Below are 27,751 nucleotides of genomic sequence, written 5' to 3'. Positions count from 1 at the left end.
AAGAACTTTTTTATGCAGAGGATAGTGGGTGTCTGGAATTTGCTGCCCAAGTTGGTGGTAGAGGCAGAAAGTACCTGGATCTGCACCTAAAGTGCTGTAAGCTGCAGGGCTATGGGCTGGGTGCAGGAAGGTGGGATTAGAAAGGGCACCTGGATGTCCTCGGGCTGGCATGGACAAGATGGGCCAAATGGCCTCCTTCTGTGCTGTAACTTTTCTATGGTTCTATGGTAACTTGGAAGCTGGCTATTACAAGCGCCACTATGATGAGTGATGAACAGAAAAAGTCCTATTTATCTCATGAGAAAAGGACACCATTTGATCCATCCTGTCTGTGCTGGCTGGAAAAGAGCTATCCTGTCTAATCCCCTTTTCCAGCTCCTGGTCTGTAGCCTTGTAGATTATGGCACTTAAGTACGTATCTAAGTATTTCTGCTTCTAGGATTTCTGTATCTGCCACCCATTCAGGTAGTGAGTTCTAGACCACCACCTCCATCCCAATGAAAAGATTTCTCCTCAACCCCCCTCTAATCCTTATACTACTTACTTTAAATCTAAGCCCCCTGGTTGTTTATCTTTGTCTCTGGCCATCATTTGATACAATTTTTCTTCCAGTATTAATCACTTTCTAGACAATCCTTCCTAAAAAATAAATACAGAAATTATTGTAAAGCAACTCTCCAGATGTGTTGGCGCATAAATGCATCACATGCTGTGGCCCTGAGCTTTACAAACTAAAATCACATGGATTGCTACAGTTGGCCTCAATGTCTCCAAGCTACAGAGGTGACAAAGCTGCTAGAGTGCCTGCTTTTGATCATTATTCAGCAACCTTTCGCGAAATGCTGTGTTTGCTGATACCACAACTGCAAAGGGTGCACTCCTCACACATGCAGTGTCAGTGCCTGTGACATCATAAACAGCGACATCACAGGCAGCTGTCTGCATCAAAGGTGGCGCAGACCTATCAAAGACGGTAAAGAACACACAACGCTGTTCTCCCTCCCTCCCATTTGCCGCTCCTTCTTTCCTCCATTGTCCACCTCCCTTCACTGCTCCCTCCAGCTTCCCACTCCCTCCGTCACTTTCTTTGTTGCCTTCTCCGCTCCCCCCCCACTCCCTTCACCACTACCTAATGTTCCATGCTCCCCCCTACCTATATTATCTGTCCTCCTTCACCATCCCCTTCACAGCTTCCCCCACCCCCTCCACCTTTTTCTCTGCTCCCTTTGCTGCTTCCCTCTGTTTCCTATACCACTCCTTCTCACTTCTCCCCCTCTTTCTTCGCTGCTTTCTCCCACCCCAGTTGTCCACCTCCCTTCACTGCTCCTTCCCACTCGTGCAGAAAGCGGCGAAGAGAGCAGGAAGCGGCGGAACAGGTGGTGGGGAGTGGGTGAAAGGGAGAGGAAGGGAACAGGAAGTTCCAGAGCAGGGAGTGGGAGATTTCAGGAAGCACATGGTGGGTAGTGACATCAGTGACAGGAGAAACCATACATGCACCACCAAACAGGGTGGGAGCCAAGTTCCTACTCCTGTTCATCACAGGAGTTAGAATGGAGGAACAAAGCAGTAGACTGCAGGAAAATATCAGTGAACTGGTCTGATGGGCAGAAAAGTGGCAAATAAAATTTAATCTGGGGAAGTATAAGGTAATGCATTTGGATAGGGCTCACAAAACAACATTAATATGAATGCACATTAGATGGTAGGGTACTGAGAAGTGTAGAGGAACAGAGTAGTGCATGTCTGCAGATCCCTAAAGGTAGTAGGACAGGTAGGTAACGTGTTAAGAAGGCATATGGGATATTTTATTAACCAAGGCATAAAATATAAGAGCAGGAAGTTACACTAGAACTGACCAGAGTGGGAGATTTTGGGAAGTGGGTGGTGGATACACAATAGTGATTTCAATGGCAGGAGAAACTGTGTGTACGCTGGTGGACGAAGTGGGACCCAGGTTTGTGTTCCTGTTCAGTGTCAGGAATTAATGTTGGTGGTTAGTCTATCTGTCAATATTGGGTATGGATGCAATGCACTTCACAGCTGAAGAGTCTGTTCCCACACAGTCAAGATTCAGTTGTAAAGAGTGACTGAGCAAATTACTAAATACCGCTAATACTTTGTGATACATGCTGGAGCATAATTATGTCTGTCTTCTGGAGAGGAGTCCAGAAGAGGGGAGAAAAACAAAATTTTTATCAAAATAGGAACATTTTGAGAAACTTAAATGTACTTCTTTGTCAAGAATCCCAAATCTAACTGATGTCCGAGATGAATGGTGCATGATGAAATCATGGTCAGGAATAGGACGCAGTGACCGTGTGGTCAAGCAAGTGTGGGGATCCAGCATGTAGTGATGGAGGAGTTACTTGCTACCTTTGTGGATTGGAACAAGGATGGCAGGGTGGATGAGTAAATGATGGAGGATACCATTCAAGTTGGGGGAATAAGAAAGAATGTGGTAGTGATAGGCAACAGTATGGTCAGGGGGATGGGTGTATGGATACTGTTCTTTGCAGCCACAGCAGGATTGTAAAGGTTGCATGCTTACTTGCTGCCAGGATTAAGTACATCTCCTTGCAGCTGAAGATGAATTTGGAATAGGTGAGGGAGGATTCAGTTCCCATGGTCCACGTAAGAACCAACAATATAGATAGAACTACTTTTTTTTAGAAAGCAAGCAACATGGAATAATGGACACTCTACTCTCTCAAAATGGTTACCAGAAAGTCGAGTGACTTCTGCTTATTGCTTCTGGACAGAGACAATTGTTTGTGAAGTTACTTAAAAATGCAGATTGGCTTTTGAGGTGAAAAGTAACTGCCCTCACCATTTCAATGGAAGAGATTTTTAAAACAATGGCTGCCAGACCTGTCGGCCCCATAAAGATGGAAAATAAGGTCTTTCAGTGAGCTAATCATAAGCTGGTATATTGATGGGATATCAATCATTCCCCCACTTTGTATCAATTACCTTGGCTCCGACTTGTTATGTAGATAATGGGAGGCTCCAAAACCACCATCACATGATTGAAAGTTGCTGGAGGGGAGTAGACACCTTATTACTCCACAAGAGAACCCAGCAAGGCAGTCTGGGCCAAACAACAACGAGGGAGTGCAAGAAGAAAGGAACTCTGCCTCGAATAGCTGTTCATCTCAGGCATTGAGAAGAGGGGCTAATTTGTTTTAACCTGCAAGATTATATTTCTTCTCTACTGAAGTTCGGCCACAACTTTGTATGAAAAACACAAACTTCCAACCTTCATTGTCTTCAAAGAATTAAGAGAACCTTTTTAGGCCTGTACCGCTTTTCATGTTAAATGACTGGCTAAGAATACCTGACTTGTTCTTGTTATTCTGTTAGTAATCTAAGCACATGCTTCATCTCTAGAACCCATTTTCTTGTGTGTTTGTGGGCGTGGGTATTTTGTTGAGTTTACATTTTGAGTGTGTGTAAAATAAATGTTTATCCTTGCTTTTGGTTTAAACTTATCAGAAAACCTGCTTGTGTCTATTTGCTTGAGTGACAATGCTCAAAAAGGCTTAAAACACCTCTTCTTAAAAAAAGTATATCTTGTTGTAGTCAACTGAGAGGTGATAAAAAAGGGGTTAAGTTATCCCACCACCTCTCCCTGTCTGTAACACTAGGAATGAAGTTCTGCCGAGAGAGTTTGAGGGGTAGGGTCCAAATTAAAATGCAGAACCTCAAAGGTAATAAGCTCTGGATTGTTACCTGAACCATGTGCCAATTGGCATAGAGTGAAGCATCTTAGAGAATTAAAAATCTGGCTCAAAGAGTAGGTGTGGGAAGAAGGGGTTTTGATTCATAGGGCACTGGCACCAGTACTCAGGAAAGAGGAAGCTGTACTGTTGGGGTGGGCTCCATTTAAACCAGACTGGGACTAGTGTCCAGGGGCTAAATATGGCTGTGAATAGGACTTTAAACTAACAGATGGCGTGGGAAGGTTCAGTTGAAGCGAAATTTAGAAATTCAAAGAGAAAAATTGAGACAATAGAGCAAGTGTGGTGATTTGGGTAAAGGCAAGCAGAGTAGGACAGGAAGGGACAAGAGTAGAGTTGAACACTAACATCAACGAATAAGGTCTATATAAATAATCGCAATAAAATGAAAAATTAAATGCTCTTCATCTGAATGTGTAATGCATTCACAATAAGATAGATGAAGTAGTGGCACAAATAGAGATAATTGGTTTTGATCTAATCGCATTTACAGAGATATAGGGCAGAATTTTCCGTTTTGGTGGGGGAGAGCGGGGATGGGCGCAGACCCAATTGGCGCCCGCGACTGAGTCTACACTGCCATTTTACGCGGGCGGGCCAATTAAGGCCTGCCCAGCTATTTGCTGACTCCCGTGGATAGCGGGAGTGTGCGGGCAGTGGTGGACGTGCACAGACCGCTGGGTCCAGTAGCGACCCGGTAGTCTGTTTCAAAGAAGGCCTGGCAGCCTCTTGTTGGCTGGTGACAATGGCCAATTCGAGGACGCACCACAGGGGGTCAGCTAAGCAGGCCAGGATGGACGGAAGTGCAGAGGAGCAGATCAGGCTGCAAGGTCTGCCACAGGAGCAGGGTAGGCCAGTGGGGGGGGCCAATATGCCCTTCACTTTTCAGATGAATGCCTTGCTGCCCTCCTGGTGGAGGTGGCAGCACGGCAGGAGGTGTTGGTCCCCCAGGATGGGAGGAGGAGGCCACCCCACATGACCAAACGTGCCTGGGAGGAGGTGGTGAGCTCCCATGACGTGGTGCGGCACACCTGGATCCAGTGCCGTAAGCGCTTCAACAATTTGTTGCGCTCTGGAAGGGTGAGTACCCTGTTGGCATTGGGCATTTAACTCAGCAGGTAGCCTTAGTCTTTGAGCCCCGCCACCAAGTCTTACCGTCATGATTGCATTGAATCTAAGTAAGGCATTTTTCCTACGTTGGGTGGGCAAGCAGATAGTGCTCATGCTTAGATCAGCCTGAGCGGTTCATAAGGAGGTGAGTTCTCCCCCGCACCGTGTGTTGCTCTTAGTTGCACAAGACTAGCCTGGGGGCAACCTGCAGGAGATGCAGCTAGGCGCATACCCAGAACTCCAACACATGTCCTATTCGGGGAGATGAGAAGGTGGAAGGGGAGCCTCAAGGTGTCATGGCCAAGAACCATCTGCTGCCGTCAACGCTGCACGTTGTTGCGCATCCTTGCTATGGGAACAAAGACCGTGTGATTCCTAATGTGATGTACGCAGCATATGTCCAAGGTGGCCGTTGGGGGAGGTTGGGAGCAGACGTACTATCTTTCTGTGAATGATCAGCAGTAGCGGAGAGAGGAGGCACTAGAGGCCTGATATGGCCCACTGTGGTTGGGGTGCGGCGTGCAGGTGCAGAGTCCATGCGCAAATTACTGCAATGAATGGTGTTCTCTCTTTCTCAGGAGAAGAATGCTCATAATGCGTCAGAGCGTGCGAGGACTGGAGGCGACCAGGCTCACCTCCTCATGTTAAGACGCTTCAAACAGGAGGCCCTTGAGCTTGAGAGGCGGCATGCACCCAGGTCAACTGGTGTCGGTGAGGCTGGGGTGGCTTGGCCAGATATTTGAGGCCAACAGTAAGATCCGCAATGTCCTCCCGACATCCATAGCACTGATGATTGTTTAATTTGTTATTGTTGAAACATTGCTCGGTCACAGAATGATAGAGTCAGAGGTGTAGAGCACTGAAAAAGATCCTTCGGCCCTTCAAGGATGCGTGGGTCAAACACGTTCCTAAGTCTTCTAATTCCATTTCCCAGCACTATGCCCATAGCCTTGTATGCCATGGCATCGCAAGTGCACATCCAAATACTTATTACATGTTAGGAGGGTTTCTGCGTCTACCACCCTTTCAGGCAGTGCATTCCAGATTCCCAACAACCTCTGTGTGCAAAAGTTACTCATCACATCCCCTGTAAATCTCATGCCCCTTACCTTAAATCTATGCCACCTGGTTACTGATCCCTCCGCCAAGGGGAAAAGTTCCTTTCTGTCGACCCTATCTATGCCCCTCATAAGTTTATACACCTCAATCATGTCACCCTTCAATCTCCTCTACTCCAGGGGAAATAACGCCAGTCTATGCTATCTCTCCTCATAAGTCAAACACTCAAGGCCAGCTAACATCCTGGTAAATGTCCTCTGCACTCTCTCCACTGCAATCACATACCTCCCGTAAAGCGCATTTCAGAGCTGCACGCAGTACTGTAGCTGTGGCCTAAGCAGCATTTTCTGCACTTGGAGCATTACCTCCTTGCTCCTATACTCTATGCCTCAGCTAATAAAGGCTAGTATGGCATATGCCTTCTTAAACACCTTATGTACCTGCCCTGCTACCTTAAGGGGCCAGTCGACATGCACACCAATGTCCCTCTGACCCTTGTTACTTCCTACGGTCCTACCATTCATCATGTATTCCTGTGCCTTGTTTGTCCTGCCCAAGTGCATCACCTCACACTTATCCACATTACATTCCATTTGGCATTCATCAGCCCATCTGACCAGCCCGTCTGTATCAACCTGTAATGTAAGGCTATCCTCCTCACTATTTGCCACCCCATCAATGTTCGTGTCCATTGGTTCTGGAAGGTTGAGCGCATAATGAGCCAGGGGAAAGGGATGAAGTTTGTCACTTTACACGCTAACTGATTCACTGTCCTTGTTGTTCATTTCAGCATCATCAGAGCATGGCCAGCAGGAGGAGCTGCAGATCCCCCCCGCCTCTCACACCTGAGGGCCCTCAAGTGTCACCTGCGTCACACCATTTCTGCGAGGCAGGCACCAGCGTAGATACTAGCACCACAGTGGGCATTGGAATGTCGGCTAGTGTCCTGGAGCACAATGGAGAGAGCACTTCATATTCGCTGGAGGAGCGGGCAGAGACAGAGAGCGCTGATGGCGCAAGCAGTCGGAGGACTGCAGGGGACCAGGCACATGCTCAGTCGGTGCCTGATGATGTGCCTCTGGAGTTATCTGCGACGCAGCAGCTGCAGGAAATGCAGCCGGGTGTGCGGGAGCATCTGGGAGTGATACATGAGGCTATGCTTCGCTTGGTATCCGTGGTGGAGGAGTCCACGCGGAGCATCACTGATACATTGAGCCTCATGGCAGAGCATCATGCTTCCTCCATGGAGAGAGTGGCGACTCTCATGGTGAGGCGCCTCCAGGAGAACAATCAGGTCCTCCTGGGGTTACACTCAGACCTGCTAGTCCTCACAGCGCCATTGGCCACAGCTGATCAGTGCTAATGTGGGAGATGGTGTGGGCTTCAAGCTTCTCAGCTCATTGCTCATCCATCCACGGTGAACAGGGAGACCCAAGGCGACCTCACGTCGATGCAGCAGCTGTCTGTCGTATCTGAGGGCTCCTCTCATGGTGCTCCAGATGAGGGCACAAGCTGCTCTGTCCCTCTCCCAGTAACCGCTTCATCCGGTGAGGCTGCGATGACTGGGGAGATGCCAGCTGCGCAACTGGCAGATCCCTCCCAGGCGGGCCCAGCAGAGGCTCCACGGGCCAGAGGACGACCACGAAGGTCATTGAGGCCAATAGGACAGCAGAGTCAGCAGGCTGTCTCAGATGCCACTCCAAGCGATGGGGCAGCAACAAGCACCTGTAAATGAAAGCATAAGGCACCTTAGGCACACCGTGGGTCTCTCACTGGTGCTTTTGTGTTGGCCCGAGATTAGGTCCTTATAATTTATTTTTGCTTGCTTACAATATGGTTTTGGCATTGGGAGAACTCCTGATGTTTACAATAAAAATCATATGTGTGATCATGGATGAGGGTGGCTCATTTGTTCTGCATGTGTATGCTTAAGAGAAATGCCATGAGTGTTTGTTTAGACATTCAAATTTATGTCCAAAGCCCTTAGTTCCTGCTGATGACCTGTCAGATTTTGCGCTTAGGTGCCGAGTATGGATGCGCCAGGCAAGGCTGGTCCTGCTGATCCATTTGTGTTGTGCTAGCTGAAGGTTCGTTGGATTAAAGCCTCCCGGGTGTCCCTGCCTCCTTGGTGTAGTCCCGGGTCAGCGTCTAACCCCTCAGCATTCCCCTGTGTATCCTCATCCTCAGAATCAGTGCTGGACTCATCGTGTGCAACCGCAGACACTGCGTCAATGTCTTCATCGTCCACTGTGTCCCCCCTTTCCAGCACAAGATAGGGTGGAGCGCAGCACACAACCACTATTACCGACACACGATCTGAGCAGTCCAGGCATTGGAAGCACATCTTGAGAAGACCGATGGCTCTCACTACCACAGCTCTTGTGGAGGCGTGGCTCTTAATGTACCGCTGCTCAGCTTCTGATACTGGATGGCGGAGTGATGTCATGAGCTACCTCCTGAGGGGATAGCCCTTGTCACCCAGCAGCCAGCCATCAAGCTGGGCTGGAGCAGTGTAGAACCCCAGAACCTGGGAGTGTCTGAGGATATAGGCGTCGTGGGAGCTGCCTGGGTACCTTGCACAGACTTGTAGAATCAGCATCCTGTGATCACACACTATCTGCACATTCATGGAGTGGAATCCCTTCCTGTTGACAAAGGCATCGGGCTCACCTGCTGGCACCTTGATGGCCACATGCATGCAGTTTATTGCACCCTGGATGAGGAGGAAGCCAGCAATAGCCTCTGGCTTGCTGTGCCTGGCTTGCCTGATCCCAGCAGAAGTGGATGAAGATCAATGCATGCCTGAACAGAGTGTCTGTGACCTGCTTGACACAAGTGTGGACAGCTGATTGGGAGACACCGCAAAGATCACCCACCGAGCCCTGGAAGGAACCAGAGGCATAGAAGTCGAGGGCAACTGTTACCTTCAGAGCCACTGGCATGGGATGTCCGCCCACACAATCAGGGGAGATCTCAGGACCAATCATCTGACAGGTGTAGTTGACTGTCTCCCTTGACAGCCGGAGCCTCCTTCGGCTCTGCACCTCAGACATACTGAGGTAGCTGCTTCGCCGCCTGTATACCCTGGCAGCTGGGTAGTGGCATCTTCTGCGGCCCCTACCACTTTAGACTACGTCTTGGCCCTTCGCCCCTTGTGCCTGCGCCTGTACTCCCAAAAGCGGCTCCCCTGGAGGCTGAGTGTGCACTCCTGGCCTCCTCCTGCTTCTAGCCCTCCCTTCCTCCTTAGAGGAGTTGCCTCCAGTGGACATGTCAGATCCCATACCCAGGCTAAGGGGAGGCCTCCGGAATGCTGCAGGCCTGCTAAAGATTCCTGACTGCAGAGTGCTAACCTGAAGGTTAAAAATACACAAAGCTGCTGGAATGCATTCTGAACTACTGCAGATCACACAGGCAAGTTTAAAATACTTTCTCCAAATATTACTTCACAAAGCAGATTGACGACCCCATTGAGCCCTCTTATCCCGCTCGTGGCTGAGGCTCATAGAAAAGTCTCTTACCCGCCTGCCCGTGCGCCGACCCGAAGATCACATGGGCGCCTAAAGATCAAGGGCCTCAACTAGCCCTTTAATTAATGGCCGGTACGTGTTGAACTTCATCGCGCGCCTACCCAGCGAAATATCGCGATGGCATGCGGTGACATCAGGACGCTCGCCCAACATCACCGGCGTCATTTTATGCGCGGACGTGCGGGGCCCGCCCCCCGCACATCAAACTGAAAATTCTGCCCAAGGTACAAGGTTGAGAAATAAATATTCCTGGGTACACCACATTTTGAAAAGACAAGGCAGAATGGCAGAGGAGAAAGAATAGGAAATTATCTAATGAGAAAGGGTCTAGACTCAGAAGATAATGAAGTAGAATCAGTACAGCTGGAGATATTAGGAATAACAAGGGGTCAGAAAACATTGGTGGGAGTAGATTATTTGCCCCCTAACATTAGTTGGACAGAGTACTAAGAAAGAAATTATTGAAGCTTTTACAAAGACGATGTAATAAACATGGGGGGGTTTAATCTTTTGGAACAATCAAATTAGAAAGGTAGTCTGGAAGATGAGTTTGTAGAATGCTTTTGTGATGGTTTTATGGAATCAATTAGGGCCAAATCTATTTTAGATCTAGTAATATGCAATGAGGCAGGGCAGATTAACAACCTCTGTTAAAAGTTCCTCTGGAAAAAAGTGATCATTATACTAATGAATACCATATTAAGTTTGAAAGTGACATACTCCAGTCCCAAACAAGAATCTTCAAAACTTAAGTAAAGTCAATTACATAGGTATAAGGGGAGAGCTGACTGAGGTTGATTAGGTGAATAGACTAAAAGGTATGGCAATAAATAAGCATCAGGAAGCATTTAAATAAAAAATTAAAAATAATTAGAAAAAATACCTTGCGTTGAAAATTAAAACCCAACAAGAAAGATCCATCTGTCGCAGACAGTATTCGATTAAAAGAAGAGGCTTATAATATTGCAGAGAGGAGTAGCAAACCTGAGGATTGGAAGTGTTTTAGATAAGAGAAAAGGGCCACCAAAATGTTGATAAAAAGGGAAAAGATAAAATATGAGAGTAAACTAGCAAGGAATACAAAAACATTGTAGGAACTTTTAGAAGGCTATAAAAAGGAGGGTAGCTAAAGCAAAATGTTGGTTGCTTAGTGACAGAGGCTGGAGAAATTATCCCGGGGAGTCAGGAAAGGGCAGAGACATTAAATAAATATTTGTGTCCGTTTTAACAGTAGAACACAGAAATTACAAAACAGAAATAGAGGGCAGCCAAGGGACAAATAAGAGTGAGAAACTTAAAGTAGTTAATATCAACAGAGAATAAGTGTGCAGAAACTTAAGACTTGAGGCAAATCCCCGTGACCTGATGACCTACATCCTGGGATTCTAAAAGAAAATGCTACAGAGAAGTTGATGTGCTGATTTGGATTTTCCAAAATGCCCTTGAATCTAGAACAGTTTGAGGTAATAGGAAGTTAGCAAATGTTAACACTGGTATTCAAGGAAGGAGGGAGTGAGAAAACAGCAAACTATAGGCCAGATAGCTTTACATATGTCATTGGGAAAATGCTGGAACCTATTATTAAGGAAGTCTTAACGATGTATTAAATCATAATATTATCAGACAAAGTCAACACAGTTTTAGGAAATTAAAACCCTGTTTGCCAAACTTGTTAGAGTTTTGAGCACATTACTAGTATGGTAGATAAAGGGGAACCAGTAGATGTAGTATGCAGTAAAATCCTGATGAAAAGATGTAGTATGGAGTAAAATCCTGATGAGTCGAATCTCGGGGACTTGCCCACAAACTTGTGTTAGTTGGAGCTTTGTGAAAGCCGAGGAGGCCCTATTCTCACATGAATGCGTTTCTATGTAACCCAATATACCTACAAACGCGGTCTATATCAAAAACAACAGATTCAAATGCCAAATGAAAACGCAGTAAAGCAGTAGATGTGTGAAAAAGTCTTCATTCAATTTGTTCACGCCTTATAATGGCCCGACCGTGAAAAATGTCGGGAGTTATCTTTTTCTGCTTAGCATGCTGTCTTTCGTATATGCGTGATATAGTCCACCAATGCAGTCAAACATGTTTTCGGTGTTTTGCTGCAGTACAAAATCCTGGGGTTGTCTATGGCTTTTGTAGCGTCAGCTAGGGAAGCAGGTGGGCAATCTCCGATTGACAACACTTAACTGTCTCAAAGGTTTAGCCATACTCGCAGGCTTTACACATCCTTTCACACATGGCTTGCCCAGCTCTTCATGATTTCACACTCTTGTGTGGTCTAGCTCCACTGTGATTGGTTGGCGGGGTCTTATGACAAGATTAAACAAGTTTGGCTAATCCAGAGTTACCAGTGCGGAATTTTAGTTTATGGGCATTGTTCTATGGGATTTGCTATTTATTGTCGAGAATGGTTGACGACTTTGATGTAACTGGAATTTCTTCTGAGTTTGACTCATCATGATTTCACTGTACTTGGATTTCCACAAGGCATTCGATAAGGTGCCACATGAAAGGCTACTACACAAGGTAATGGCTCAAGGAGTTGGGGGCAATAAATTAGCATGGATGGAGGATTGGCTAATGAACAGGAAGCAGCGAGTAGGGATAAAGGGGCATTTTGAAGTTGGCAGTATGTGACGAGTAGAATGCCGCAATGATCAGCGCTGGTGTCGCAGCTATTTGTGATTATTTGTATTAATAATTTAGATGAGACATTAAGTAATGCATTTAATTTTGGTTTCGATACAAAACTATGCTGGAATGCAAGCTTTGAGGAAGGTGCAAAGAGATATAGGCAGGTTAAGTGTGTGGGCAACAAGGTGGCAGATGGAATATAATATGGGGAAGTGTGAGGTTATTCAGTTTGGTCATAAGAATAAAAGAAGAATATTTTCTTTAAAAGACCTGAAATTTGTAATGTTGATGTCCAGAGGGACTAGGTTGTATTCGTACAAGGAACACAAAAATTTAGCCTGCAGGTACAGCAAGCAATTAGGAAGGCAAATTGCAAGTTGGCCTTTATTGTAAGGGAATTGGTGTAAAAGAATAAGGAAGTCTTGCTACAAGTATGCAGGGCTTTGTTGATGAGACCGTACCTGTAATACTGTGTGGAGTTTTGGTCTCCATATTTAAGGAAGCATATGCTTGCCTTGGATGCAGTACAATGAGGGTTCAACAGATTAGTTCCTCAGATGAGAAGGTTCTTCTGTGATAGGCTGAGCAAGTTGGGCCTGGAGTTTAGAATAATTAGGTGATCTCATTGAAACATGCAAGATTCTGAAAGGGCATGACTGGGTAGGCAGTAAGAGGTTGTTTGCCTGGCTGAGGAACCTGGAACAAGGGGCCAATCATTTAGTACTGAGAAATTTCTTCACCCAAAGGGTTATGAAGCTTCAGAATTTTCTATCCCAGAGAGTTGAAGATTCTCCTTCGATTAGTTAAGGCAGAGATTGATAGACAGCTTTTTTGAACCTCAGGGAATCGAGGGATATGGTGGGAAAGTGGAGTTGAGGCCAAAGGTCGGTCTTAATCATGTTAAATAGCGGGGCTGGCTCGATGGGCTATGTATTGTACTACTCCTATTTCTTATGTGCAAATAGCACAATTGATCCTCTGAAATGAATTGCATTCCTTAACAAAATAAACAAACACTTTACAAGCTGAAGGATTGGACAACTGTGCCCTTTTGAAAATGTTCAGTTCATGTTTGAAACTTCACAATATGCTTGTTACAATTCAGACACTTACTTGATACTTCCTAGCCCTGCTCAGCATACAAGCCCTGTTCCATAAATAAGCATGCATTTTCTATTTCTATGAATAGAAACTTGACCTGTGTAGTGCATCTAGGATTTAGCGTTGTAAGGAAAACAGTGAACCTCTTTTTCTGTTGATAAGTATATTGGAACCACCACAGATTATTGCTGTAATTTCTAACATCTCTAAAATTGCTAGAAAATATTATACCAACAGAGCACATAACTCAGGTTAAAAACAATTAGTTTCACGTTAAGGGCAAATGTATTAGAGAAACAAAGTGGATTGTGCAGCAGGATGTGTGGAATACCGCCAGAAATGTCCAGGTATTTCCTCTCACTTCACGGCCATAATTTCACTTGAAACCCTGTTTACACAAGTAAATGAGATTTATGCTGAAATTTTGTCAAAGTTACAGTAGTAGAGTGGGAGAAGCACTGATGAAATTTCAGCTTTCATTTTTCACCAGTATTTCAAACTCTTCCAGCAATGAAAGTTGCTGTTTACTTTGGTAATCTTAATAACTTGGGATACTTGGCCTAGATAAAAGTTTTTTACGTGAGAAAGGCACTTCAGTGCATTTCTTTAACTTCTGTTGTTTAGAGCAGTACAGCAAGTGAGGATTTTTAGTTATATATCTGTTTCTACTTAATCCAAACTAGTACAAGGAAAATGGAGTTATCTTTTGCAATTAATCAATGCTAAACTATAATGCAACCCTCCAAGGAAGACAGTGAAGCCTTTCTACTATTGGTAGATGCATTGGAATCAACGTAGATTATTCCTATAACTCCTGTCAAAGAAGTCTGATTTACAAGGTGTAACAAGATGACCTCTGAAATGCTAGACTCAGTTCTTCATCTCTGACACTGGTAAACAGGACCCCATCCTCACATTGAGATGGATATTTTGTATAATCACACAGAATCACATCACAGTGCAGAAGAGGCCCTTCAGCCCGTCGAGTCTGCACCGACACCTGGCCTCAGCCTAATGGCTAATGGCCTAGTTGCCTAATGGCTGTGGTTTTCTTGCATTGACCAACTCATTTGTTTTGAACAAGCAAACCATTTATCTTGACAAAATGCCCCCTAGAAGCAGCCTTTATACCAGCAAGGGATGTAGATTTTGCCAACTTTCCCAAATCAGGGAACCAAACACAGCAAATAACTCTCCCAGAGTGGAGTTGCTCTTATAAAAATATGTGGCATACTATGATGTAAAATAAGATGAATCCTTTGCGTCTAACAGAATGCTTAGGGGTGTTTCTAAATTTCCGGTCTGTTCAATTTTTTTCATTTGTTCATGGGATGTGGGTGTTGCTGCCGAGGCCAGCATTTATTGCCCATCCATAATTTAATGGATAGGAAATCATGGGCTGCGATTGCTTGATTCCTAGATGTTTGCTCTGAGTGGAAGGAATGCAAATTAGGTAAATTTTCCTTCTTAAAATAGCTGATCAATAATGGTGGTGGTAGGAAATGGGAAACCCATGAATTCCAGATTGAGCTAAATGGACTTTTTATACTTTGGGCTTGCCTAAGTTCTTGTGAGACGTGAAGAATATGTAATTTATTCTAATTGAGGTTGTTTCCTCCTGGAAAAAAACCTGTTCTATAGGCCAGTTTTGCTTTCTGTTTATCTCCTTACTCTGATACCAGCATGGAGCTGACTGTTTGTTTTAGACAGGTTACTTGTCCCTGCTGTGCTACAATTTCGGAGTAGATACCTATCAGCAGAAGAAATACGAAGAAAGTGTTTTCTGGCTGAGGTAAAGACGGTTTATTTTATTAAATTTGAAGGATTCCCACCAAAGGCTTTTGGGACAAAAGGTTTAGATTTAATTTTTCTATAAGATTATATGTGAAGAATTTTCTTGGGGCTTTTGCTTTGCCGCCATAACTTTCGTAGGTTGTTTGTAAGAAACTCTTTATGTTTCTGCTAAACCTCAGCCAAAGTTATGGTGGTGGAACAGCAGAAGCCTCAAGGAAGTCCCTGATAATAGTTATTTTTATAAAAATGGTGTCATAGTATGAAGTTTATTTATGGAATACGCTTATAAAATTAGATTAACAAAGTGGGTTTCTACAATGGCTCAGTGGTTTGCAAACTATCCCATGCAATAGTATACGACACAATGCGAGTTGTGGAATCACTTACACTAGTTACATGTTATTAAAGCTAGTAGCAACACTCAAATGACTGCAAAAACATTTCCCGCTGAGGCTTAGAAATCACTGTTGTCATCAGCTATGGATGGATATAATCTCCATTTTCAGCCACTTGTTCCTTGCTCCACCTGAGCTATTTCTGCCTGCCTCTCTTGCTTCACCCAGTGCCCTGTTTTCTAAATATCGTGGTATGAATGTACATGAGCTGTTGCTTGCGAAGGTGAGATTGAGTGACATGATGTAGTGTGAGTTTCACTACTTCTCTTAGGCATAGGCTTCCACCTCATCATCTTCTATTATAGAAACATAGAAAATAGGTGCAGGAATAGGTAATTCGGCCCTTCGAGCCTGCCCCGCCATTCAATATAATCATGGCTTACCGTCTGTCTCAATGTCATGCTCCCACTCTCTCCCCATACCCTTTGATGCCTTTACAGTCTAGAAATCTATTTAATTCCTTCTTAAATATATTCATTGACTTGGCCTCCACAACCTTCTGTGGTTGAGAATTCCACAGGTTCACCACCCTCTGAGTGAGGAAGCTTTTCCTCATCCCAGTCCTAAATAGTGTACCCCTTGTTCTATACCCCCCAGCCAGAGGAAATGTCATCCCTGCATCCAGTCTGTCCTGCCTTGTCAGAATTTTATATGTTTGAATCAGATCCCGATCTCTTCTCATTCTTCTAAACTCCAGTGAAAGCAGGCCTGATCGAGCCAATCTCTCCTCATATGACAATCCTGCCAGCCCAGGAATAAGTCTGGTGAACCTTCACTGCACTCCATCTATGGCAGGTATATCCTTCCTTAGGTAAGGAGACCAAAACTGCACACAATACTCCAGGCGTGCTCTCACCAAGGCCCTGTACAGCTGCAGTAAGACATCCTTGTTCCTGCACTGAAGTCCTCGCAATGAAGGCCAACATACCATTTGCCTTCTGAAGTGCTTGCTGCACCTGCATCTTGCTTTCAGTGATTGGCATACAAGGACACCAAGGTCCCTTTGAACATCAACATTTCCCAATCTATCACCATTTAAATAATACTCTGCCATTCTGTTTTTTCTACCAAAGTGGATAACTTCACACCTATCCATGTTATACTGCAAATGCCATGTATTTGCCCACTCACTCAATTTGTCTAAATCGCCTTGAAGTCTCTTAACATCCTCCTCACCACTCACATTCCCACCAAGTTTTGCATCGTCTGCAAACTTGGAAATATTACATTTGGTTCCCTCATCCAAATCATCGATAGATATTGTGAATAGTTGGGGCCCAAGCACTGATCCCTGTGATACCCCACTAGTCACTGCCTGCCACTCCGAAAAAGACCCATTTATTCCTATTCTCTGTTTCCTGTCTGCCAACCAATTCTCAATCCATGGCAATATGTTACCCCCAATGCCATGTGCTTTAATTTTGCACACTAAGCTCTTATGTAGGACTTTATCAAAAGCTTCCTGAAAATCCGAATACACCACATCCACTGGTTCTTCTTTATCTATTCTGCTAGTTACGTCCTCAAACATGATTTCATGTTCATAAATCCATGTTGACTTTGTCCAATCCCATTGATATTTTCTAAGTGCCCTGTTATCACATCCTAAGCTGCCTGTGTTCTTTTCTATAATTGCTCGCATGACCACTCAATATTTTCCTGTGCTGCTACTTCTCAGCAAAATGAAAGTGACAAAATTACTAGTTTAAACCTGGAGAAATACCTGGCTTCAGCAAAAAGTTAGAAGTGTGCATCTTGTGATTTAAGCTGGGGCTTGACATCAAAATGGTCTTATTAAGTCTTGCTTTGATATGATATGAGTGATCTCCCTATTCATCAAATGCAAATCCCACCATTTTATGAATTTCAGTTTTTGTCAAGTGTTCAATTTGAAGCTCCTTATCCTATTGGCGCGCCATTGTCATCATTAAAAATAATTACTAAGATAATCAGCTTTTTTTGACCATTAGAATCTGATCAGTGGCAATGGAGTTTGTTTTAATTTTAAAAACTTACTTTGATGGTGCTTCATACCAACTTCTTTCAGCTTAACAGCTGTTGGTATTAGAATGTTTCTTCTTTGTGATTTGAAATAGGTGTTTCGCTGAATATGCTTTTTCCTGTAATTACCAGAAGTTAGGACTTGTCACTCTAATGATAACTGAAGAAAATCAGTACCTTGGACACCCCCATCGTTGGTAACAGAACAGTGCGCATATCTTAAGTACAGGCTGCCCTTTTGATAAATGCAATTCTTTTCCTTTTAAGTTTTTGGCATGAGGCAACACTGGCATATCGTTGACTTGCATAAAATATCTTGCTACTAGGGCTAAAGACTTGTTTGCGCCGTTAATTGGGCCAGGGGGGTTGCAATTCGCGACCTGCCCATACCATTTCCGTCGGAGGTAGGCAGCAGACGAACTTTGTGCTGCCTCCTAATTATCATTATTTATTTATGCTGCTGCATGCACAATGTGCCTAAGTATGTGCGAGGCTAGCACGTGTTTCAGCTCTTGAAGGCAGTTTGCCCCCTTAAAGGGAAGTTGCATTGGAACACTCAAATTTGAAGAGAATTGAAATAGAAACATTCAAGGTGAGGATGAAATGGAGCACCAGCCAGGAAGAGTGCTGCAAGATTCACTGATGCCACTTTGGAGGCACGTGATGGAAGTGGATAGCAGGAGAGAGGTCATGTTTCCTCAAGGAACCATAAGGCCCTCAAGGTATTTCCTCAGAATCGACTGGGAGCAGATGGCCAGGGAGGCCAATTCTCAGAGATTGGCCTCAAGGACGTGGTAGCAGTGCAGAAAGAATAATGACCTCACACACATATAACGCTCATCAGGCAGGTGATGACGTCAAGCGAGCGTCCCGACGTCATCGCGCACTCGTGCGATATTTCAGTCGTTAGCCACATGCAGGAGTCGGCAGTGCGTCCACCGACAATTAAAAGGCCTATTAAGGCCGCTAAAAAGGTAATTGAATGAAATTTTTTGTTGGCTGTCCAATCTTATGGTTGGCGGGCAGGTGGAAAGGCCAAGCGGCCTTTGTACTTTTTAGGAAACCTCATCCACGGGCTGGACGAGGTTTCCAACAGCTATTAAAAATTAAATAAAAATGAAAACATTTCATTAATAACATGTCCCTGCTCATGTGATAAAGTCACATGAGGGACATGTTTTATAACATTTGAAAAATCTTTATTTTTAGTATTTTAAACTCTTAATCTCCCTGAGGCAGCTCTGTGCCTCAGGGAGCTTTTCCGGCGCACGCATGAGCGAACTTACGCTCTCGCCGCCCTCCCCCCCCCCCCCCACCCCATACATGCCGCGTGCAACTCACGCTGGGTGGGCCTTAATTGGCCCACCAGCATGAAATCGCAGTCCAGCCCTGATCGTGGGTGGTTTCCCGACCACCCCCACTGAGCCCACCCGACAAGGGAAAAATCCTCCCCAAGGTAAAGGTCAGTGAATGCATCTTCACATCTCATACCCACCAAACTACCAGCCTCTCATACCAACCAATGCACCCCCATCACTCGCCCACCAACACTCAATGGCATCAGAACTCATGCCTAACATTAACATACTCCACCTCTCGCACATACCTTCCAGTGATGCCAGCGTCATGCACTTGCTTCTTTCCCGGACATCCAGCTAATCAGATATGGCAGGCCGATAGTAACACACAATCAGCAAAGTTCTGCCCTCTCCCTTGCAGGACAAGGATGCCCATGACAGGAGGGAGCAACAGAGGACCACCAAGGGGACACCGACAATATTCACTCTTCCCACTGGAGGATGTGGTGCTCTGTATGATAGGTCTGGCAGGAACAGAGCCCTTGGCATGTGCCACTGCTGAGTGCATCGAGGATGAAGGTGAGTTACAGCCTTTTGCTCCTTTACAGCTCCCTACTACCCCTCATCCTGACATATCTCATAAATTGAAAGCTGCAGATGGTTCTCCTGCTTTCCTACCTAGCCCCCCAACCCTGCTCAATTCAATAACCCTCCCCCCACTTTCTGCTTTTATGCTTTCAGAAACCTAAGATCACTGCCTGGCCAGACTCAACCCGACGCGAGGAAACCCACATGACTATTATTGAAGCACTGGCACTTTAAAAAATTATATCATGGAATGTTAGCGCTGCTGGCAAGGCCAGCATTTGTTAACCCATCACTAATTGCCCTTGAGAAGGTGGTGGCAAACCGTCCCCCTGAACCAATGCAGTCCATCTAGTGTAAGTATGCCCATAGTGATGTTAGGAAGGGAATTACAGGTTTCTGACCTAGCAGCAGTGTAGGAACGGCATTATTGTTCCAAGTCAGGATGATGTATGGCTTGGAGGGGAACTAGCAGGTGATGGTGTTCCCATGCGTCGGCAGCCCTGGTCCTTCTGGGTGCGTTTGGAGAGTGCTGTCGAAGGAAGCTTGGTGCGTTGTATATGGCACACGCTGCTGCCACTGTGTCGGTGGCAGAGGGAGTGAATGTTGAGGGTGGTGGATGGGGTGCCAATCAAATGGGCTGCTTTGCCTAGAATGGTATTGAGCTTATTGAGTGTTGGAGCTGCACTCATTCAGGCAAGTGGAGTGTATTCCATCATACTCTTGACCTGTGCCTTTGTAGATGCTGGGAAATAGAGAGGTGACTTACTCACAGCAGAATTCCCAGCCTCTGACCTGTTTTTGTGGCCACTGTATTTATATAGTTGATCAAGTTAAGTTTCTGGTCAATGGTAACCCCCAAGATGATGATAGTTGGGGATTCAGTGATGGTAATGCCTCCATGCAGGTGACGCCGGGAGTGTCCGGCCCATCTGTATCCCTTTTCCTGTGACCTCAGCAGCTCTAGCTCCACAGGCAGAGGATGGTGTTACTGCTACACAGCAAGACTCCAAAAGTGGGCCGGGGCACTCCAGGTCTCGGCTCTCCAGTGGACCCCCGCAAAGGTCATCACAGACGGGATGTTGCAGTCAGCAGGCTGCCTCCAACTCCGCTGTGGAAGTCCGGGGAGCACCAATATGTAATGGCAGGGTTATGGAAGTTAAGAATAATTAGTTGCACAGCCTGGGCACGAGTGTTAATCGCTTGTCCATGCTGTTCACTGTTATCAATAAACTCCCAAGAATGTGCCCCGGCTTATGGCTCCTTGTTCTGATGAGTCGTGTTCATGTCACTCAGATGTGAAACCTTTCTGCACAAGATAAAAGCAGGTGTCTCAGTACAGGGCCTCTTCCATGTGCTTTGTGCAGCCTACAGACCAAAGTGATGGTCCGGCCTCACTACCTGGACACATTACTGATGCCTGCACCTCGGTGCTTGTCATTGCTGCTAGAATGTAGTGGGCAGGTGTCACAGAATTCCGTCCTTCTGTGTGTGTGCTCTCAGTACCTTTAGGGTGGGGCTGGCCGCCACCTCTTCAGCATCTGTGACCAGTGATGCTGTGCTTCTGAAGGGGTCAGGTGCTGATGGCGGACAAAGAATCAGATGCTTCTAAAGTTTCATGGCTGCGTCTCTATGATATGATCCTGACCACAGAGCGCAAGTGAGCTGCCCTTGGCCAGACAGGAAGCTATGATTCTCAGGAGCTATGTGAGGATCTAAGGAGTGCCCTCACTGCTTGTCATCATCATCCTCCTGCAATCGAGCGACTATTAGGGCCTCCACTGCATCTCCATGACAGGAGCATTGTCACAGAGGGTATGGTTGCTGCCATAAGCCAAACTGGAGTCAAATGTTCACAGATGAAATGTGAGGATCTATGGGGTCTCCCCACTGCATGTCGTGATCATCCTCTACAAATCTATCAGCTATGACGGCCTCTTGAGCACTCCTGCCTTGTCTAGCCAGTGCGAAGGCCTCATTGCCGCCATTGTCGCCTACAAGGATCTCCTCACCTTCATTCCTGTCAGCATCCTCCTCCTCATCGGAGGAGAGCTCCTCCTCAGCCAGCTCCTCTCCCGGTTGCAGCGTCAGGTTGTAAAGGGCGCAGGAGATGGCAACAATGCATGACATACTCTGTGGAATATATTGCAGGGCTCCACCAGACCTGTCCAGGCACCGGAACCTCATTTTCAGCATCCCAATGGTTTGCTCCAGCAAGGTGCGAGTTGCAGCATGAGCCTTGTTATACCTTTGCTCTGCTACAGTCTGAGGATGCCGCACTGGTGTCATCAGCCATGGACTCTGCGGGTAGCCCTTGCCCTCGAAGAGCCATCGCTGCAGCTTCTGTGGACCCTGGAAGACTTCAGGGATGTGTGACCAACTGAGGATGTAGGAGTCGTGCACACTTCCTGGAAACCATGTGCACACCTACAGGATGCGTTTCTGGCGGTTGCACACCAGCTGCACAGTCAGCGAATAGAATCTCTTGCGGTTGATGTAGTTGACCGCGTGTTGTGGTAGAGACCTGAGCACCACGTGCGTGCAGTCGATCACCCTTTCCCTGTGGGGAATCCCATTACTCTTGCATCCTGGCTGTCCTGGTCCTGGGAGAAATGCACAAAGCTGTGTGCCCTCGCAAAGATGGCCTCCGTGACCTCATGGATGCATTTGTGGGTGGAGACTTGTGAGACCCCATTGAAGTCACCTGTGGAGCCCTGAAAGGAGCTACTGACGTAGAAATTGAGCGCCGCGGTCACTGCATAGCCACTAGGGGAGGGGGGAGCACTTGGTAGTAGTTTGATGCCTCTGTGTTGCTTGACTGAGCAGATAAGCTAGAAGCCCGATTCCAATCATATCAATAGCTGTGCTTGAACTGTCTCAGTTGCAGAGGAATGGTCACTTTATAGAAGGTGTTCCTAATGCATGGTCGCTTCCCCCACCCACCCCGAATACTTGTGTGTTATATTCAACTGCAAGACTGCCCTTGCCTCCCCCGCCCACCACAAGTCACCTCAACAGCAGAGCTAACCTTGCCCCCTGCCCCCCACAAGTCACCTCAGCTAAAGGCCAGCCCTTGCCCCCCCCATCACAAGTCGTCTCAACCGCAAGCAGTCCTTGCCCCTCTCACATCCCCCCCCCCCTTCAATGCCCCTCAAGCTTGAAGTCCAACAGGCAACCCTGGTGAGCACTGTACATCTTTTGTATACTCATCTCTGAGTTCCCCTCAACATACAGCCCACCAATTGCACGCCTTTTATATGCTGTTGTGAAACACGTTGGCATGCTTTCCCATTAATGCGGGGTGGGGAACGATTCTGGCTGGCTGGCCTAATAATGGTATGCAGATGTATTACAATAAGGTTCCCGACGTCTGATGGTGGGAAACGCGGCCTGCCGTCAGTGGGCTGAGCGGACAATCGCAAACTGATTTCACGCCACGTGAAACCGATCGCGCCATATTGTCCGCTCACACCACTGAACACACCGATGCTGGTGGGCACAGAAAATCCCAGCCCTAGTGTTTGCCCAATATTGATAGCACTGAACCTTCGCTATATTTTTTCTTATACTACAAGGGTGACATTAGCAAGCCTGATGGGACACAGAGGATTTCAAGAAAGAAGGTTACTCTACTGGGTAGATTTTTTCTTCTTCTTGTTCCTACTGTTAATATTGCTAAAAATGTGTTTTCTCTCTATCACCAGTCAGAGCTACGACATTGGGAAAATAGATAAAAGATATTCCCCAGGTTCTCCTGTGCAGGTATGTACATACATAGATGTGGTATTGGCTGATGTGAAACAACTTACGGGTTATCTGTACACATGTGTGGTTGAGTAAGAAGTATAGATAGTGTACATAGGATTATGCAAATATGTTAGGATGTTATGAAATGTATGTAGAATCACAAAAGTGTATAAGAGGTTTTTATATTCTGTTATATTTCTCATTCCATGGAAAGTAAGATAGAAACTAACTAAATCATGAGGGATGATCCCTTTTTTTCAGGTATGTTATGCTAACTTTGTGTCCATAAAACTCTCAGGTCTTAAAGTTCTATCTAATGCATGTTAATGTACACCTGTAAAGTCCAACTGATAAACTGAAACTTCAATTATTTCACGCCCCAATTATCAGCCAACTGGATCAAAGTTGCAAATGGTTTAATTCCAAACACAATATCATAGAGAATTATTTTATCAACCAGGTGAGCAACTCATAGTGCTTTTCTTAAAGAACGCTTACTAACTCTACTGCTCCCGTGAGGATAAAGAAGAAAAAGTGTGCATATGACAGGTGCCAGGTGGAAAATATAATTGAGAACCAAGAGGAATACAGAGGGTTCAGAGGGGAGGTGAAAAAGCATATTAGAGAAGCGAAGGGAGATTGTGAGAAATGACTGGCAGCCAACGATAAGCAGAATTTTCTGCAGCATTATGTGTCCAATCCAACAAGACACACTGTTGGACCTGGTTCTTGGAAATGAGGCGGGCCAAGTAGATCAAGTGTCAGTGAGGGAACGTTTAGGAGACAGTGACCATTGTATTGTACGTTTTAGGATGATGATAGAAAAGGACAATAGTCAATCCAGAGTAAAAATAATTAACTAGACAACAGCAGACTTCGATGGGGCAAGAACAGAGCTGGGCCAGATAGACTGGAACGAAAGATTGACAGGAAAAACTGTGGCTCAACAATGGGCTATCTTCAAAAAGTATTGCTTTGGGCACGGTCAAGGTATATTCCATTGAAAGGGAAAGTTATGACAAACAAATCCAGAGCTCTCTGGATGAAAAAGGAGATTGAAATTAAGATAAAGAAGAAAAAGTGCGCTTATGACAGGTGTCAGGTAGAAAATGCAATTGAGAGCCAAGAAGAATACAGAAGGTTCAGAGGGGAGGTGAAAGTATATTAGAGAAGCGAAGAGGGATTGAGAAAAGACTGGCAGCCAACATAAAGGGGAATTCCAGTCTTCTATAGGCATGTAAGTAGTAAAAGGGTGGTAAAAGGAGAAGTAGGGCTGATTTAAGGACCTAAAAGGGAATTTACAGATGGGTGGAGGGGCCATAGCTGAGCTATTAAATGAATACTTTGCATCCATCTTTACCAAGGAACTAGATGCTACCCAGGCCATGGTGACAGAAGCGGAAACTCTGTCACTAGAAGGGTTCAAAATTGATAAGGAGGAAATGTTGAATAGACTGTCGGTACTTAAAGTTGACAAGGCACCAGGATCGGATGAGATGCATCCAAGCATATTGAAGGAAGTGAGCGTAGAAATTGCAGGCGCAGTGGCTGTAATTTTTCAGTCTTCCCTAACCTCAGGGGTGGTGTCAGAGGACTGAAGAATTACGAACATATGCCCTTGTTCAAAAAAAGGTTGTAGGGATAAGCCCAGCAATTACAGACCAGTCAGTTTAACTTCAGTGGTGAGCAAGATCTAGAAACAATTATTCGGGATAGAAATAGTAGACAAATGGAAAAATCTGGGTTGATAAGGAAGAGCCAGCATGATTTCTAAAGGGAAAATTGTGTTTAACTAACTAATCCAGCGTGGGAGGAAGTGGCAGCGGTGGTCAGTGCCATCACACTACAAAAGAGGAAAAGCACCCAGTGCCGACAAAGGATGAATGATCTCCTCCCTTCTGCCAGGGTAAGTCACTCTTCTCATCACTCAACTCACACACTAACAAACCCATCACACATCCACAGGGATCTCATTCACTGTCACTTCAAGGGACATCACCTTTCACTCTCTCAGACAAAGCTTCATTGTCCTCATTCCACCCGTGGGACCACTCACCACCCACACATGCCAGGCATACTTATCATCTGCTTTGGCAGGCGTCCTGCTTACACTCTCTCCATCTCTATTCATGCAGGACAAGCTGGCACACAAGAACAAGGACAGGTCGCAGACTAGTGGAGGAATGCCTGAAATCAAGATCCTCCCGGACTTTGAAATTAGAGCCATCCAGCTGGCTGGAGTGGATCTGGACCATTTCTGTGCTGACAGTGAGGTCGGCGGTGCTCGACCAAGTGAGAATCCAGCAGTGCAACGTCCATCAGACAACCGTGCTGTGAGTGATGCGTCCTGTTTCGCAGTCCTCTGCCATGCACTAATTATCTTTCCTTGCTTTTAGAGGTACATTTGGGAAACAGCCAACAGAGTCCACGACCCAATCAAGTCCTGAAGAAACCTCATTGAAGACCCATCACAGCGCTCACCCACACCTTCCATCAGTGCAGAGACATGCACCTCGGTGGGCCCTAGCTATAGAGTAGCCTCAGGATCACAATCTGGTGAGCACATTGCACTTTCTGATCCACAGCAGGCGGTGGCAGGGACTTCCCAGGTCTCTGCCACTCGGAGGACTGCTGGAGGCCAGAAATCTGCTGATTCTGATTCAGATGACAAGCCTTTGGACGCAGTCGTGTTTCATTCGTTGGAGCTGCAAAGGCAAGCTCTGGAACATCAGGAAGGGATGTCTGCTGCACTCAGATTGCAGGGTGCGATGGAGGAGCCTGTGGGGATAGCGCTGGCATGCCAACACACCATGGTCAACACTGGGTAGGATGGCAGCCGCCATGGAGACCTTGGTCATGAACATCAGTCCTGCATTGCTGCGCAGGCTGAATTCCATCGCTGATGCCACACTTGGCCTTCAACAGTGTGTACGCGAGAGGGATGCAGGGCAGGTTGATCTCACTCCAGCTACCCCTTCTCCTCAAGGAGTCAGCCAGGGGCCCTTGGGTACCATAGGGAGGAGGATCAGTAGGTGCACACCCCAGGGCCAACTATCCAGGTGACTCCAGGAGTGTCTGGCCCATCTGAATCCCCACTTCCTGTGACCCCAGCAACTCCAGCTCCAAATGCCAAGGAGTTGGCATAGTGGTATTATTACTGGACTAGTAATGTAGAGACCCGGGGTAATACTCTGGAGACCTGGGTTCGAATCCCACCATAGCAGATGGCGTAATTGGATTCTAAAAATAATTTGCAATTAAAAGTCCAAAGATGAGCATGAAACCATTGTCGATTGTTGTAAAAACCCATCTGGTTCACTAATGTCCTTTAGGGAAGGAAATCTGCCGTCCTCACCTGGTCTGGTCTACATGTGCCTCCAGATCCACAGCAACGTGGGTAACTCTTAAATGCTCTAAATGGCCTAGCAATCCACTCAGTTGTACCAAACTGCTATAAAGCCAATAAAAAGTAATGAAACCAGATGGACCACCTGGCATCGATCTAGGCACCAAAAACGACAACGGCAAACCCAGCCCTGTCAACCCTGCAGAGTCGTCCTCCCTAATATTTGGGGGCTTGTGCCAAAATTGGGAGAGCTGTCTCACAGACTAGTCAAGAAACAACCTGACATTATAATACTCGTGGAATCATACCTTGCAGATCATGTCCCAGACACCACCATCACCATCCCTGGATATGTCCTGTCCCACTGGCAGGACAGACCGAGCACAGTGGTATACAGTCAAAAGGGAGTTGCCCTGGGAGTCCTCAACATCGACTCCAGACCCCATGAAGTCTCATGGTATCAGGTCAAACATGGGCAAGGAAACCTCCTGCTGATTACCACGTATCGCTGCCCCCTCTTCAGCTGATGAATCAGTACCTCCATGTTGAACACCACTTGGAGGAAGCACTGAAGGTGGCAAGGGCACAGAATGTACTCTGGGTGGGGGACTTCAATGTCTATTGAGGACACCCTCCATTGTGTTGTGTGGCACTACCACCGTGCTAAATGGGATAAATTTCGAACAGATCTAGCAATTCAAGACTGGGCATCCATGAGATGCTGTGCGCCATCAGCAGCAGCAGAATTATACTCAACCACAATCTGTAACCTCATGGCCTGGCATATCCCCCCACGCTACCATTACCACCAAGCCAGGGGATCAACCCTGGTTCAATGAAGAGTGCAGAAGGGCAGTCCAGGAGCAGCGCCAGGCATACCTAGAAGCGAGGGCCTGAATCTTGTGTTCTGAGGTCAGGCGTGTGCCTGACCCAAATGCATGTGAAATTGCACAAAAAGACGTCGAGCGTGCGTCCCGACCTCACCGTGCATGCCTGCAATATTGAGTTCAAGAGGCACGCGCGGGAATCCGAATAGCGCCCACCGACAATTAAAGGGCCAATTAAGGTCATTAAGAAGTCTATTGACTGCGATTTTACGTTGCCCGTGCAATTTTTAGCTCATCGTACATGCAAAATGGTGGGGTGGAATTCACGTTTTAATAATTTCCTCATCCACAGGCGGGATAAAAGACCCTCTGAGCAGCAGCACTTTCTCTGTCTTTGCCAGTTCTTTGCTGTGTGAGTATGGAGTTGTTCCAAAGTTTCTAGGCATCTTGTTTGATTGTCAAACCTGCTTTTCAGCATCTCAGGTCTTCATCTTCCCTGGAAGGTTTCCCTGAGTATTCCAGCACAGTGTTCCTTCATTTTCAGTGCAATGGTCCTCTGCATCCCATCTAATGGGGATAGTGCA

At 46.1% G+C, this 27,751-nt stretch overlaps 1 protein-coding gene across 1 annotated transcript in view; it reads left to right on the top strand.

The window, feature by feature from the left end:
• The window catches only part of tex11 (testis expressed 11), a 201,773-nt gene that overhangs the window by 32,358 nt on the left and 141,664 nt on the right, over window positions 1-27,751 (top strand). The window contains exons 7-8 of the mRNA XM_078546158.1: window positions 14,881-14,966; window positions 22,952-23,009. Coding sequence (XP_078402284.1) covers window positions 14,881-14,966; window positions 22,952-23,009 — 144 coding nt within the window. The remainder of the gene's footprint in view (window positions 1-14,880; window positions 14,967-22,951; window positions 23,010-27,751) is intronic.

The sequence above is a fragment of the Cetorhinus maximus genome, chromosome 8 (assembly GCF_964194155.1).
Source record: "Cetorhinus maximus chromosome 8, sCetMax3.hap1.1, whole genome shotgun sequence".
NCBI classification, from domain to species: domain Eukaryota; kingdom Metazoa; phylum Chordata; class Chondrichthyes; order Lamniformes; family Cetorhinidae; genus Cetorhinus; species Cetorhinus maximus.
The sequence above is the reverse complement of the archived record's forward strand: the minus strand, read 5'-3'. Positions and strand labels throughout refer to the sequence as shown.